Source organism: Malus domestica, chromosome 14 (genome assembly GCF_042453785.1).
Source record: "Malus domestica chromosome 14, GDT2T_hap1".
Classification (NCBI taxonomy): domain Eukaryota; kingdom Viridiplantae; phylum Streptophyta; class Magnoliopsida; order Rosales; family Rosaceae; genus Malus; species Malus domestica.
Window position 1 is genome coordinate 30,224,671 of NC_091674.1, and position 15,371 is coordinate 30,240,041.

The 15,371-nt window shown below is 37.8% G+C and overlaps 1 protein-coding gene across 1 annotated transcript; it reads left to right on the forward strand.

Moving 5' to 3' along the window:
- The first annotated feature begins 9,944 nt into the window (after nt 1–9,944).
- LOC103415315 (uncharacterized) lies at nt 9,945–13,189 on the forward strand. Its single transcript, XM_029092116.2, has 5 exons — nt 9,945–10,734; nt 12,003–12,155; nt 12,369–12,458; nt 12,567–12,722; nt 12,816–13,189. Exons 1-5 carry the CDS (start codon nt 10,129–10,131, stop codon nt 12,948–12,950), a joined length of 1,140 nt encoding a protein of 379 aa, XP_028947949.1. The 5' UTR covers nt 9,945–10,128; the 3' UTR covers nt 12,951–13,189.
- Nucleotides 13,190–15,371: the final 2,182 nt, after the last annotated feature.

Sequence of the window (15,371 nt, forward strand, 5' to 3'; positions counted from 1 at the left end):
GTCAACCCGTTAGACCCGTTAGCATCCGTTAGTTGATGATATTTTAGTAATTTTAATAAAATCTTAATGACAAAAAATAAACTTTATGCAAAAAATAAAAATAAAAATAATTGTTAACGGGTGAAACGGGTGACCCGTTAGTTTAACAGGTCGGGTTCGAATGACCCGTTAGCTTAACGGATTGGGTTCGGATGACCCGTTAACTTAACGGGTCGGGTTCAACCTGACCCAAATCTAATAAATCCGACTCGTTTACAGGTCTACCTGAAACTACCAAGTACTTACTAGCTACTGAAGAATATTGTGGAAGCACCATATATGCTAAAGAATCCTGCCGACGCGTATGAGTCAACTCGACCTCCTTCTCGTGTTGCGTGTTTAACTGGCTAGAACAACAAAGCATCATTTTCTTTGCATTCGAGTTAAAATCTTATTTTGTAAATAAAATATCGTCTTTTAAAAACTAAAGCAAATTAATGTATAATCATGACTAAATATAAAGACAGAATAATAATTTTTTTCCATCATTAGACGAGATAATGAAATCAAAACCTTTTAACCCGGAAATTGTGGTGAAAAGCTCAAGAAATGGCGTACCTGGTTCTTTTTTTTGCCACGATTTTGTCTGTTTGGAGTTGGACCCATGAGAATCTTCGACAACAATTTTCATTGAATTAGGCAATGAATTTCTGCTTTTTAACATGTCAGCAACACAGGTGATTACACGATATGTTATTATACAGATAGAAAAAAGTTTATGTTTCTCTCTACTTGTATAATGATATATAATGTATCCATCTGTATTCCTAGCACATTAAAAAATGTCTCTAATATAAGCTGCAAGCTATTGAACCTTTGTTTATTCGAGCGATGTTATAATTTAATCTAACATGGTCATTCTTTGTAATTCGAGTCCAAACCAAAGCGTCACAAATTTTTGCAAAAAGAAGAAAAGCGAAATATACGACGATGTTGAGTTGATGGTGGAGAAGGATTCAAGCAAGCCACCCGGCGGTGTTATACATAGTGAGTTTAGATCTGGCTCAAATTTCACATCCATGAAATAAGGTGCATGAAGTCTTTATTATAATTAGAAATCATTACATAAAAAATAATTCAAAATTAAATAAACAAAACACTGCTCTATCAAACTTGATTTCGTCAAAGTTTGCAATGTCTTTATAAAACGAAATAGAGGAACTTCTTTTCTCAAATGGCACTCAACTAGCGGAGTCACGGGGTGGGCTTCCAAAGATGCCTTGGAAATTCTCAAAATAAATAAATAAAATAAAAAATTGGGTTTTTTTCTAATAATTGCCTTAAATTGTGATTATTAAAATTAATATGCAAAACTTGCTTAGGGATCCCTCCACATTCTTTATAGACAAAACCATATTGTCCCCTATGGGGGTTAGAGAATCCATCAGCCATGTGGACATTGGAATGAACAAACAAATCAAAACTATATAACGTTTAGGGTTTTTATCACGACTAGTCCCTGAAATTGGATCGTTCAATAAAAAATGTCTATGAAGAAAATTCATGAATTTAATCTTTGAAATTGAGATCTGCAAATCATTTTGATAATTCCGTTATAATTCCTCAAACCTTCTAATTAGTGTGGTCTCTTTTCCGACCTGCACTATTTTATGGGCTAAAAAGAACTCTGCATTAACATCATTCGTGGCAGCCAATTCAACGTTGAGAAGGTTTTTCTTCTACTTCAACCATTGCTCTCAAATGGGTCTGCAACCAAACCATCAAAAGCCCCATTGAAGAATTTGACTTTTAGTGTTCTTCAGATTCTTCAATGGAGCAATAAACGCACTTGAGACTTGAGAATGTTCTACTTCTACAGTAGATAGTTTTTTTCTTAAGAAAAATTGGATGTTTGTAATTTTTCTCATGGAAGAGCCAATTTAAGGAAATAGATTTACATACAACCCTTCGAGACTCAGATGCCATCGTAACATCTTGAGCAAAATAATCGTCACTTAAAAATACATATACTTTATCCTATATTGCTTGGTTCATCACGGTTATCATAACAATTTTTTAATCACATTTTCAAATGAAAACATATAATATAAATAGTGAATAAGAAGAATTACACTTCAATGAGAGAAAACTTAGTCAATGTCTTAGAAGGTTATGCCAGCCAGAACTCAGATTACGGCTGGCAAAGCAACCTACTACTTTCCTCCGCTTAGCAATTGAATGAACACGAGCTAAGAAAACTCAATTACTAGATAGCAAGGTAAAACCTAAAAATGGAACAAGAAAACAAGTTGAAGAGAAGAGAAAACAGAAAATTGAGGAGATTGCAGGGGTGAGTTTGGCAATGTGGGGGTTGCGTTTATCATGTGATACAGAGCTTTTTGGTCAATTATCATGTGATATACGTACATAGCAGAAATAGACATTTGAGTCAATTCTCTCATTTATGGCACATAGACATTCAACAAATAATGGGGCTGAGTGGGTAGGGAGGATGTATGCAATGAACTCGGCTAGTGTCGGAAGACCTTTCATGCAACGGAAAAATTATCGTGATACTATGTGAATATGATATTGCGCATGATATTGCGTGATTGAAATAGAATACTATCACACTGTTGGACGCTGAAATTTGAAAACATCCATTCAACTTCAGGCTTCAGTCAAAGTTAGGTCCTCTCTTGTCATTATAATGTATGATATTACGTAATTGAAATAAAATACCATCATAATGTTTGACACTGAAAATTGAAAGCAACCCTTCAACTTCGGGCTTCAGTCAAAGTTAGGTTCTCCCTCACATGATTGAGATTACAACTATTTGGCCTAAACTAACGCGAGTAGGAATCTTTTCCCTTCAATTTTCCTCCTCTCCAGTCTCTTCTTATTTGAAGAATCACGATTAAGCCACGTCGATATCTTATGTTGCTTTCTTTATAGAGAGAAAAAAAGAATGAGAGGAGAGAAGATGGGAAGGGAATTTGGAGGGGAAAAATCCTACTTCAAACTAACGCGAGAATAAGAAAACTCATGTAAAATAAAAATGCTAAGATGACAATGTTACACACTGTCACGTAATTAATTAGAAACACCGATGCATTGACGTAATGAAATGAAAGATATGTAAAACCTTGTACAAAAATGATGAATTTTGACCTTGTGATTTCCCGGGGGGACCATTAGAAATGGTGACCACAGTAACACACGGATCCGAACATACGAAGACTACATTTTTCTGTTGTATATATACTGGTCCTGTTTCCGTCTCCAAGCCTCAAACCACCGCACAAAGAGACACAGAGAAAAACATTAAAGTTAAAAAACCAGTTAAGTAAGCACCAACTGGCTTTTTTGAGAAGCAGCTGGCTTAAAAAGCAAGAAAGAAAAGAAAGCACAAAAGAAAAGAAAGCAAAAGTAGAAAATTTTACTCAGATTCCAGAGCCTCCTTTAAGACCTTTGTCTGCAGTGTTTGATGGCATATGCCCTCAAAATCCAACGTCAAGACAAAGCATAGCCCCCACCTTACCAACCCACGAAAGGAAAGCTCCCAGAAATAGTATTAAGCACTTTTGGATCGTAAAAATGCTGTTTAAACAAGTGTTGTTTTAAAAATGGATTTTTTATTAATCCCTTATATTTTGTTAATTACATCTCACATAATAATTCAATATTAAATTGCTTATAAAATGACTATTTAAGTCCTAAAATGTTCTAAAATTAAAAAGAAGATTCTAAATACACTCTAAGGGCACGTTTGTTTGACAGGATTCGCTGGGACTGGACTGGACTAGACTATAGTCCGGTGTTTGGTGGGCACCGGGATTAGCTTTAATGAGCTTAGGTGGGATTCGCTAGGACTAAGGGGGGGCTTAGCCGTTCTTCACGAGGGATCCCAATTTCGGGCGGACTCGTAAGCCAGAGAAACCATCGACAGATTTTTTGCGTCTTCCCACATCCCACATCGTCCTCATCTCTGCGTCTGCCCTGGTCGTCGTCCTTGCCGTGCTCCCACATCGTCCTCACGCTCATCGTCGTCCTTACAGCATCTGGTCGCTGTCATCTGCCTCAAGTTGCTAAGCTTCGAATCTTCGATTTTTTTCGTCGATTTGTGTGGATTTGTTTGTGATATTAACTGAGGTTTATTTGATTTTGTTGTTTTGGGTTTGAGAAATTCATAATATACAAGTGGATTTGCAATTGAACAAATTAGGGTTTTGATATTTAGGTGAAATTGAGATTAGAATTTGGGGTTTTCATAAGATGAAATTGAGATTAGTCTCAGGTGTGCGCTCTGTGTGTGCGTGTTTGTGTGTACTGTGTGTAATTTGTATGTGTGTTTGTGTGTGTGTGAGTGTGTTTGTGTGTGTGTGTGTGTGTGTGTATTCTGTGTGTAACCTGTGTAATCTCTGTGTGTGTGTGTGTGTGAGTTGTGTGTGTAACCTGTGTGTGAGTTGTGTGTGTAAAATGTGTGTGTAATCTATCCGTGTGTGTGTGTAATCTGTGTGTAACCTGTGTAATCTCTGTGTGTGTGTGTGTGTGTGAGTTGTGTGTGTAACGTGTGTGTGAGTTGTGTGTGTAAAATGTGTGTGTAATCTGTCCGTGTGTGTGTGTGTGTAATCTGTGTTTGTGTGTATGTGTGTGAGTTGTGTGTGTAACATGTGTGTGTAAAATATGTGTGTGTGAGTTGTGTGTGTAAAATGTGTGTGTGAGTGTGTGTGTGTGTGATCTGTCCGTGTATGTGTGTGTAATCTGTGTCTGTGTGTGTATGTGAGTGTGAGTGTGTAACCTGTGTGAGTGTGAGTGTGAGTGTATGAGTGTGTTGCACTCTGTCCGTGTGTGTGTGTATGTGTGACTGTGTTTGTGTGTGAGTGTGTGTGTGTGTGAGTATAAAAACGGAGTGTGTGTGTGAGGGTAAGAGTGTGTTGCACTATGTCCCCGTGTGTGTGTGTGTGACTGTGTTTGTGTGTGAGTGTGAGTGTGTGTGTGTGTGTGAGTGTAAAAACGGAGTGTGTGTGTGAGTGTATGAGTGTGTTGCACTCTGTCCCCGTGTGTGTGTGTGTGTGTGAGTGTAAAAACGGAGTGTGTGTGTGAATGTATGAGTGTGTTGCACTCTGTCCCCGTGTGTGTGTGTGTGTGACTGTGTTTGTGTGTGTGACTGTGTGTGTGTGTGTGTGTGAGTATAAAAACGGAGTGTGTGTGTGAGGGTAAGAGTGTGTTGCATTCTGTCCCTGTGTGTGTGTGTGTGTGACTGTGTTTGTGTGTGAGTGTGAGTGTGTGTGTGTGTGTGTGACTGTAAAAACGGAGTGTGTGTGTGAGTGTATGAGTGTGTTGCACTCTGTCCCCGTGTGTGTGTGTGTATGTGACTGTGTTTGTGTGTGAGTGTGAGTGTGAGTGTGTTTGTGTCTGTGTGTGTGTGTCTAATTTCTGTGTGTGTGTGTGTGTGTGTATTCTGCACTGGAAGTGTGTGTGTGTGTGCTCTGTAAGTGTGTGTGTGTATTTAGTTTATAACCATGATATTACAATGTGAATGTTTTGTATGCTGAACTGCAATATTCTGTGGTTGTTGGTTGCAGAGAAGAGGAGCATAAACGGAAGGATAAGGCTAAGACTACCGCTTCACAGGTGTCATTTAATTTCCCTTTTAACATGCAATGCCTAGCAATTGTGACTTGACTGGTTTTTTTCTTTTTGTTGATCCAACATTAATTGTGACTTGGCTGTTTATTTTTTGGGCTGTTAATGCAGTTACTTTTTTCAGAATTCTTTGTATACCGTTTATTTTGATCTAGTTCATTTCGAATCATAATCACTTCATTTCCATCACCCTTAATAACAGTAAATATTACATATATAATGTCCTTATTTAATTTTCCTTTTTTTTTTGTTTGGATAGATATGGATCGAAGGAAGCTTTTATTGATCTTATTGTTAGAGATGTCTCATTTAGAGACAATTTGCATTTGTACGATTCTTGTGGTGATGATGCTAAGGGCCAAACAGAGACATGTTGAACGACCCACTTTGACTAATCGTTCACTTGTTAGACGAGAGATTAGTTTGTGTTATCTGAATGGTATAATAGGGAATACTGATATTGAATGTGTCAACGAATTGAGAATTGATAGAAGGACTTTTGCCATATTATGTGACTTACTTCGTCAAGATGGGAGGGTAAAAACTGATGGTTTGGTGTCTGTAGAGGAGCAGGTGTGTATGACTTTACAAATACTAGCACATCATACTAAGAATCGTAGTATTGGCGGTAGATTTTATAGGTCGGGAGAGACTATAAGTAGGTATTTCAATAGCGTATTGCAAGGAATTTTGCGATTACAAGGTATCCTACTAAAAGTCCCTCAGCATGTGCCTATTGATTCTACAGATCCTAGGTGGCGATGTTTTAAGGTATGATAATTTTTTTTCATTTTCCCTAAGCTTTAATTCTTCATTCCCTTTGTATAAATTAACAAAAGCTTAATTTTTTTTTTTTTTTAGAATTGCTTGGGAGCAATAGATGGAACACACATTGATGTGCATGTACATGAAATTGACAAACCAAGATACCGAACAAGAAAGGGTCGAGTCGCAACTAATGTGTTAGGTGTGTGTTCAGGCGATATGCAGTTCATATATGTGTTTCCGGGTTGGGAGGGTTCCGCATCAGACTCTAGAGTGCTACATGATGCAATTACTAGGCCTAATGGTTTTAAGGTACCAACGGGTAAGAGTATTAGTTAGTCTCAACTTTGTAAGTTAGGTCTAGTTTTGTTTGTCAACTACAAAACACTAATAACATTTTTTTTTATTAGGTTATTATTACCTTGTAGATGGTGGTTATACAAATGGTGAAGGATTCCTTGCACCCTATAGAGGAATACCTTATCATTTATCTGAATGAGAGGGACGAACGCCTTCTAATAAGGAAGAGTATTTTAACATGAAGCATTCTAAGGCAAGGAATGTAATTGAACGTTGTTTTGGCTTGCTAAAAGGAAGGTGGTCGATACTAAGAAGTCCATCTTTCTATCCGATAAGGACACAAGGTCGAATAATTACTGCTTGTTGCCTACTACACAATCTTATTAGGCAAGAGATGTCTGTAGATCCACTGGAAAATTTGCCAATAATACAAGATGGACAAAATACAGAAGAAGGTGAATATGTTGGTAGTGTTGAAACATCTGACCAGTGGACTGCAAAGAGGAATGTCATGGCTCAGGAAATGTATAATGAGTGGAGAGCAATTAGGAACCAGCAACCGAACTAGCTATATATGTTAATGATAACATTTTATTTTAGTATTCCTTTTTATCATGCATTTGTTGGATATTAGCATAATTATTAGATTGCTCATCAGTGAATGTTAAAACTTTTTTATTGATTGGATGGTATGCAAATTATTTGGATATTATGCAAATTAATTGGATATTATGCAAATTGATTATTTGTATTGTATTTTAGTACATTCAAATATTTTTTGTTTAGGTATGGATAAGGACAATATTTTGAATGCTACTCAAGAGCCAAAAGGAAGAAGGCGTAAATGGGAAGCATTTGAGGAAGAAGTATTACTATCCGTTCTTGAGGATTTTGTTGCTCGGAAGCAACGGTGTGACACCGGTGCTTTCAAACAAGGTACTTTGATTGAAATAGCGAAAGCTGTCAATATTTTATGTCCTCATTCCAATATAAAGGCAACTCCACATATTGAGTCAAAGTTGAAGAAATGGAAAAAAACATATAGTATGGTCGTTGACATGATAAACACAAGTGGATTTGCATGGAATGATGTCAAAAAGTGCGTTGAAGTTGAGAGTGATGACGCATGGCAAACTTATGTGCAGGTTCATATCCTATTTTATTTATACATTAGTTTTGTTCTTGCTGCTTTATTTGTTACACATGCTCAATTTTAGTTTTGCTATGTTGATATAATCTTAGAAAAATAAAGAAGCCGATGGATGGAGAAGCAAACATTTTCCACTGTATGATCGATTCGCATATATATTTGGAAAAGATCGGGCTACGGGTAATGTAGCCGAAACCCCTGCTGAAATGGTGGAGGAACAAAGTCATGATCAAGTTGGTGCAAGTGATATTGGAGGTGAAAATTTTGTTTCTTCAATGAACGAACAAAGCCAACAAAGCATCCCATCTGAAAATAACCAACGAAAGAGGAAAAGAGGTGTGGGAAGCTCAAGTGATGGAACCGAGGCAATTATCAGTGGACTGAAAGAATTTTATGTTGAAAGTGGGAAGAGGATGCAAATGGTAACTGAAGCTTTAGTTCAAGGTACTGCAGATCATAGTGACATAGCTAACGAACTTGAAGAAATTGGTCTTTCTCCTATGGATCAAATTGATGCATTGTCTCTTATTTTGGATAAACAACAAAATGTGGGAGTGTTCAGGGCAATCAAACCGGAACTCAAGAAAGTGTTTGTCCAAAGGCTTTTAAGCGACAAAGCAAGCAGATGAGTATATTATGTGGTGTCTTTTGATATGAATGTATTTTATTAATCGTACAATCTTATGTTATGACTTATAACTTAGCTTTCCACTATGAAGTATTTTGGCTAATGTTAACTAGGAGTTTGCAAATTATGAAGATCTACTTTTGAATGGTATACTATAGTTCACTGGTATTTTGTAAATTATGGAGATCTTCTTATGTACTTGCTCTTGCTTGTTAATCTAGTCAGCTATGAATTATGCCACATGGAAAAAGAGACGGCCCCTTATAGCCTGTTTAATTACCATGCTTTTCTATTTTCTTTTCTTTTGAGCAAGGTTTGTTGGGTACACTTGGAGGATTCTTGAAACCAAAGTATTAGTACTCACGTTTCCCCTTCCTTCAAAACCCTACCACCATTGGATCCTAGTCATCTTCACCCAACAGAGAACCAGAACACCATATATCATGCACGTGAAGAACTTAAGCGACATTTTCCATGGCAATTTTACTTGCTTCAGACAAATATCTAATATGAGTTCCGTTTTCTTAAACTCTATAATCCAAGAAAACTATCATTAGTTAATGTTCGATTTTATTGCATAAAGTTTAGGATTACTCTATTACACAAGTATCTTCTCATGACATTTGTAGCATTACTTTATTACACAATGGCAAAAATTTGTAGTTCTAGTGTAAGCAAACACAAATCTGATGAACAGCACTGTTTTTATTATCCTGCTTCTTAGTCCGACACTGCACCAAACGCTTCACTAAGTTAGTCCAGCTTAGTCTAGTCTAAGCCAGTCCAGCTTAGTCCCTGCAGCTAGTCCAGTCCGAGACAGTCCGGCGCAACAAACGCTCCCTAAGTTCTTTCTTTGAGTTATGCCTAAAATTTATTTCTACGCTCTCACATAAGCAATATGACCATTTTTCCAGAAAAGAATGAACAGGTTTTTCCGTAAAAGTTTGAAAACTCAACATGAAACTCCATCACTTCAATATTATATACATACAACTACAAGACTTAAACCCTTTTGCCCTCGAGTTAGTTTGGGTGATACTTATGTCATTTTGTCTTTGCTTTAATGAAAAGCCATTTCGACTAAAAGAAAGATTGAAGAATTATATAGGTTACTAATATGAAAATTGAAAAGAAAACTAGAGGAAACAAGTTTGTAAAGACAAATATGCAGGTTTGATGTGGGGTGTGTATGTGAGGAGTTTAGGGTGTGAGGATAGCTTGGGAAAGAATGCAGGGTTTATTAAGATATTTTTTAATTTAAAATATAAATATAGAGTGTTTTTAGTAATCAACAAAATATGAGACACCAATAAAACAACCCCTTAAAAATTACATGTTAGTAAAAACGTTATCTAAATAAATATTTTATATGCTTATAGTCAAAATACTTTCGAGTATTCTGACAAAAAAAAAACACTTCTAACAAAAGCATTTTAGAGTATAAATACGTTTTACAAAAGCAGTCAAAATACTTAAATCTCAACAAATAAAAATAAAAAACAGCTAATGAAAGTAAAATCATATTGTATACTATATTTTTCTATATTGTCTCCACTACAATTCACAACCCCATTATTCTTTCTCCCAAAACCAAACCAAAGTTTCCTCCTTTTCTCTCTATCTCTCTCCTCACTCTCTCTCTCTCTAGGCAACCATGCCTATTCTCACAGAGAGCTCAACAGCAGGAGCAGAGCACATGAAATGGAGAAGACCCAGAACCCAATTCACCCAACCCATTTCAGAAACGGATCCAGCCACCTCCCTCCTCCAATCCACCCGCTGTAAACCCACCATCTCCTCCCTCCTCCTCTCCAGCTTCACCACCACCACAACCACCGACAACAACGAAGCCTTACCTTCAAGCCTTACGATGAAGAAAAAGACAAACTTTCCCTCGTCGACGTTCCGAGGCCTGGGCTGCGCCGCATCCGCCTCGCAGCAAGTCTCGGTGCCGGAGGTGATTCGGAACTCCGCTGATTGGAAGGGAAAGAAGGTGAAGAAGAAAAAGCAGAAGAAGAGCGCCGCCGCCAAGGGCAGCGCAAGCAATGAGAAGAATGAATACAGGGATGTCGGTGATGGTGGGCCCACCTTCGGTATAAATTCTGCAACATGTATGGATTTTCAGGATGTTTGGTGCGGCCCCGGAATTGGGTTATCGGCGGAAACTGCCGGCTCGGTGGATTGCGTGGTGGCGAGGAGGAATGTCTCCGGCAGAGGCAGGATTGCTGCGGACAATAATAAGATGAGCAGCCACAGGGAGGTAAAAACAAAATGGTTTTTACTTTTGCTGTTAATGTGGTCATTTAATGCTTTTAATTTATACAATTTCTATGGGATAAGAATTTCTTCCTTTTTTTTTTCTCTCTCATTTCCTTCCTTCAATTTCCTTCCGAAGGTTAAGTTAAAACACGTTAATATTTTATATTAATTTTTTATAAAAAGACAAAATTCTCATTAATATCTTATATTAATTTTTTATAAGATAACAAAATACCCGTCGACATCTTATATTAATTTTGTATAAAGAGATAAAATAGAGAAGTTGAGAAGAGAAGATAGAAGGGGATAGAAAAAAAAGGTGGGAAAATCCTAGTCCATTTCTATGTGCACAAGCCGTATACTCTGATGAATTATGTATCATAATACGATTGGTTGAATGTATTTTTTTTTTAACTTTTCAACCGATTATATTATTATATTTTACATACCGTGCTATGTTTCGGGCACACCGAAATCTCTCTTTCATGAATTGGGATTGCTAGTTTTTTCCATTTTTTTATTGGGGATTGCTAGTTTTTTCCGTTTTTTAATTGGAGTGGTATCGTAATCCAATCAAAACTATGAGGGGATTTGAACTTGGGTATTTTGTTACTGGTCAATATTTTAAACTGCTCTAACTTACTTAAGGAAGGAGAGGGAGGGGGATTTGTTTGGGTCTGAAGGCACGGATATACTGCCTTAGTCAACTAACTTGACCTCAACTAATAGCTTTTAAGGCTATTATGATGGTCTCTGATTATACTTTAGGATTTTATTTAAGGAAACTAACGAAAAATCATTTTTAAAGGTAAAATGAATGGTACAAGAGAAATGTATAAATGTGGTTTTTCGTTAAAAATGAACAGTATCAATAGGGTTTTGTTAAAACTCCATTTTATTTAAAGCTGATTTTCTGTAAATTTTGAGCTTCACAGGATTATTATCTCATTAATTTTCCTCAATTTTTTTTGGGTAAAGCTAGGACCTTTTGATCTGTTTGGTTTTCTCATTTTTCTTGGGCACTTAAGAGTTGCCTTGAATTTACAATTTGATTAGGATCCGGCCCAATTTATAATCCCACACTAAACGGGATATATAATTATGATTAGACAGTGTTAATCTTCTCAGCTTTCGTATTAGGGTAGGACTTTTCTTTGTTTTTCTCTAAATACTGAAGTTAATCTTAATACCAACTTAATTTTCTGCTTGTATTATGTGTTCATTCTTGTTTCATATCTAATTTGTTTGGTTGATTAATCTTGTTGGCAGCGTCCTTGTTTAGCAAGGCGAAACGTGAGCCCGGAAACCCTCTCGTTTCTGGATTCCGAACCGGATTTTGTCTCGAGCCGCCGTGAAACGGAGGTGTTTGGAAGTAGGTGTTTTCGGCATGTCCGGCATCCATCCCCCGAAGACCTTGCAGAGGTATATCTTTCTTTTGTTCAATATGTCTCACCTGGTTTGGTGCTAAAATTTGGTTTGGCAAGCAATGTAATCAACTTGCAGCTTTGATGGCGGAATCATATTCGATTCACCGATGTAGTATTGCTGCATATCTTGATTTTTATTAGTCTTAATAAGGAATTTTTGTAAAGAGCAGATTAACGTTCGATATGTTTCACGGTTTGATGATTGCAGATTATGCTGTTTCAAAGTAGTCTTATGATGGGTGGAAGACTTGATAGATTTCGTGACTGGAGACTCGATGTCGATAGCATGTCGTATGAGGTTACTTTTCGCAAACTAAATCTGTCTCTTTTTTCTCGAAACCTGATTGCGTTTTTGGTTACCTAAATTTTGTAACGTGTGCATTTCTTCATTTTTTGCGGATAACAGCAACTGCTTGAGTTGGGTGAGAGAATTGGTTACGTGAGTACTGGATTAAAAGAAGATGAAATTAACCGCTGCCTTCGGAAGATTAAGCTTCCAATGTCAAGTGACGCGTCGCCACATTCATCTGGGAAAGGAGATAGCAAATGCATCATTTGTCAGGTGAGTTTGTAAAACCCTGGCGATCGTTTCTGAGAAATTTTTATATCCGGTTTTTTCATTTTCTTAATCCGTAATTACTCAACGCTTGTATAGGAGGAGTACGAAGCAGATGACGAGATGGGCAAGCTGCCCTGCGGACACAACTTCCACCTACAATGTATAAAACAGTGGCTTGCACAGAAGAATACTTGCCCATTTTGCAAGGTCGAAGCATTATCTAGATGCTAGTGCCGGTGAACTCTCCGTATCCCCGTTCGGTGGTGGCGTTTTTTGGTCGCTGTTATTCCCGTCGTGTATAGATTTCGTCTCCTTCGATACACGGGCAAGTATTCATTCTTTGGTTTGAATTTGGAGTTTCAGTGTTATGAAATTGAACAGTGGTCATTACAATCTCAAAATATAGTTACACTCTGTTAATGTGGCTTTTCCTGCCTTATATGACTTCATCGATTGCTTGAGTTTTCAAATGATGTTGCTGTTGAGTGAACACTTCTGTTTATCCGATTTGTCGGGTCGGGTCGAACGGAATATTTGACGGCGTAAAGCATTTCCCAGAAGAATGATAATCTGGGCATTGGTTATGTACAATAAGAATGGGAAGCTTCCTTTCATGTTTGACGGGGAAGTTCGTGCTTTCTTCCTCTTAGCAATGTGCTAAGTATTTCATTAGTCCAATATTAGTTTAACGGCCTGTTTGGATTGTCTATGGATGAGTTGAAGTGCTTTTTCATAACTAAAAGTGCTTCTAACTACGTCTGCTTAGAAAATTGAAAAGCATTTGTTGATGCACAAAACCGGATGGTTTTGGTACAACGTAAATCCGACCGTGAATCTGCACAAACGCTCAAGAACACGAAGAACACAAGGATTTTATCGTGGTTCACCCCAAGGTTTGGGCTACGTCCACACTGATTGTATTGTATTTCTCTGTTGAAGAGGGAGAGAGAGCTTAGAGCTTAGGGGGTGTGAGGAAGCTTTGAGAGGGGGTGAGAGGCTTCAGAAATGGCCTCTGAGAGTGAGAGTCAGGCCTCTCCCAATTGTGAGGGTGAGGAGGCCCTTTTATAGAATAAGGGCTCATCACCTAATTACATATTTGCCCCTTCTTTTATCCCATAATTACATTTAAGTCCCCCAAGTATTTGTACGAGATCTAAATACGAGGCCCTAAATATGGTATAAACAGTAGTCCCCCAAGTCTTCAGTCAAGAGAGTCTTTTGGCTGGAGACTTGAAATTCAGTCCATGTGTGGGCCGAAGTAACTAGATGTCGTCCTGAACTGGTACTTGATATGAGGCGGTGCTCAAAGTGAAATGATGCTCAACTATAAGTAGCACATGCTGCGAGGCCGCTTTGCTTGTAGCTTGAGTTGCCTTGGTTGGCTCGGCTTGTGGTGTTGAAGGTGAGGGAGTCCCTTTTATAGGATAAGGGCTCACTCCTCAATACATAAGTGATGGGCTAGAGTCCCCCAAGTATTTTTCATGAGTGCTCTCTAAAAGTGAAGGAGTCCCTTTTATAGAATAAGGGCTCGCTCCTCAATACATAAGTGATGGGCTAGAGTTGATGCTCGCGGCGAGGCGGTTGCTCAGCTGGCGGCGTTTCTCTCTAATGAAGGTGAGGGAGTCCCTTTTTATAGAATAAGGGCTCACTCCTCAATACATAAGTGATGGGCTAGAGTCCCCCAAGTATTTTTTATGAGGGCTCTCTTGAGGCCCAATATATGGTACATAATGTAGTCCCCCAAGTCTTCGGTCAATAGAGTCTGTTGGCTGAAGACTTCAAATTGGATCCATGTATGGGCCGAAGTGGCGGTTGTTAGGAGGCGATATTTGTATACCTTGCACTGAAGCTTTGTAGGTGAAGCTTTGTAGGTGAAGCTTTGCAAGTGAAGCTTTGAAGCTAGAGCTCTGTAAATGAAGCTTTTAAAGCTAGAGCGTTTGTAAATGAAGCTTTTGAAGCTAGAGCTCTGTAAATGAAGCTTTTGAAGCTAGAGCTCTGTAAATGAAGTTTTTGAAGCTAGAGCTCTTGTAAATGAAGCTTTTGAAGCTGATTGACATGAGTGATGCTCATGAATGTTTATGTTGATTGACATGAGTGATGCTCATGGATGTTGTCATGAGTGATGCTTATGAATGTTTAACATGAGTGATGCTTATGAATGTTGACATGAATGATGGTCATGAATGTTTATGTATGATTATCATGAGTGATGCTCATGAATGTTTATGTATGAATGACATGAGTAGTGCTTATGTATAATTTGGAGTACTAGGCGTACTTTTAATCACCTAGTTGGTGCTATTTTGGGCTTATGGGCCTTCGCTCTCCACAACATGCCAGCCCATTTATTTTGGGCTTTTCCTTTTTTTTTTTTTTTTTTTTTTTTTTTTTTTTTTGACTCTCTGATGGGGTTTATATATATTACCCTCTGATGGGGTTTATACAGATGTTTCCGAAAGATAATAAAAATAAATTACATCATTCGGGTGAGGTGTTTATTCCTTGCTTTTGCAGTGTTTTTCTGCTCTGCCTTAACTTTCTACCGCACTCTCTGTCTTTTGCTTTCTTCTTTGTGAGCACATGACCCCTCCATGACTGCACCACTTTTTTCTTTTTCTTTTGCATTGTCTCCCATGTGCTCTCGAGGAGGGC

What these genes read in the sequence shown, in the direction of transcription:
- LOC103415315 (XM_029092116.2), top strand. Translation starts at nt 10,129, where the DNA reads ATGCCTATTCTCACAGAGAGCTCAACAGCAGGAGCAGAGCACATGAAA. An exon ending in CCCCCGAAGACCTTGCAGAG is followed by an intron (nt 12,156 to 12,368) that starts GTATATCTTTCT and finishes TGATGATTGCAG; the next exon opens with ATTATGCTGTTTCAAAGTAG. An exon ending in TCGATAGCATGTCGTATGAG is followed by an intron (nt 12,459 to 12,566) that starts GTTACTTTTCGC and finishes TGCGGATAACAG; the next exon opens with CAACTGCTTGAGTTGGGTGA.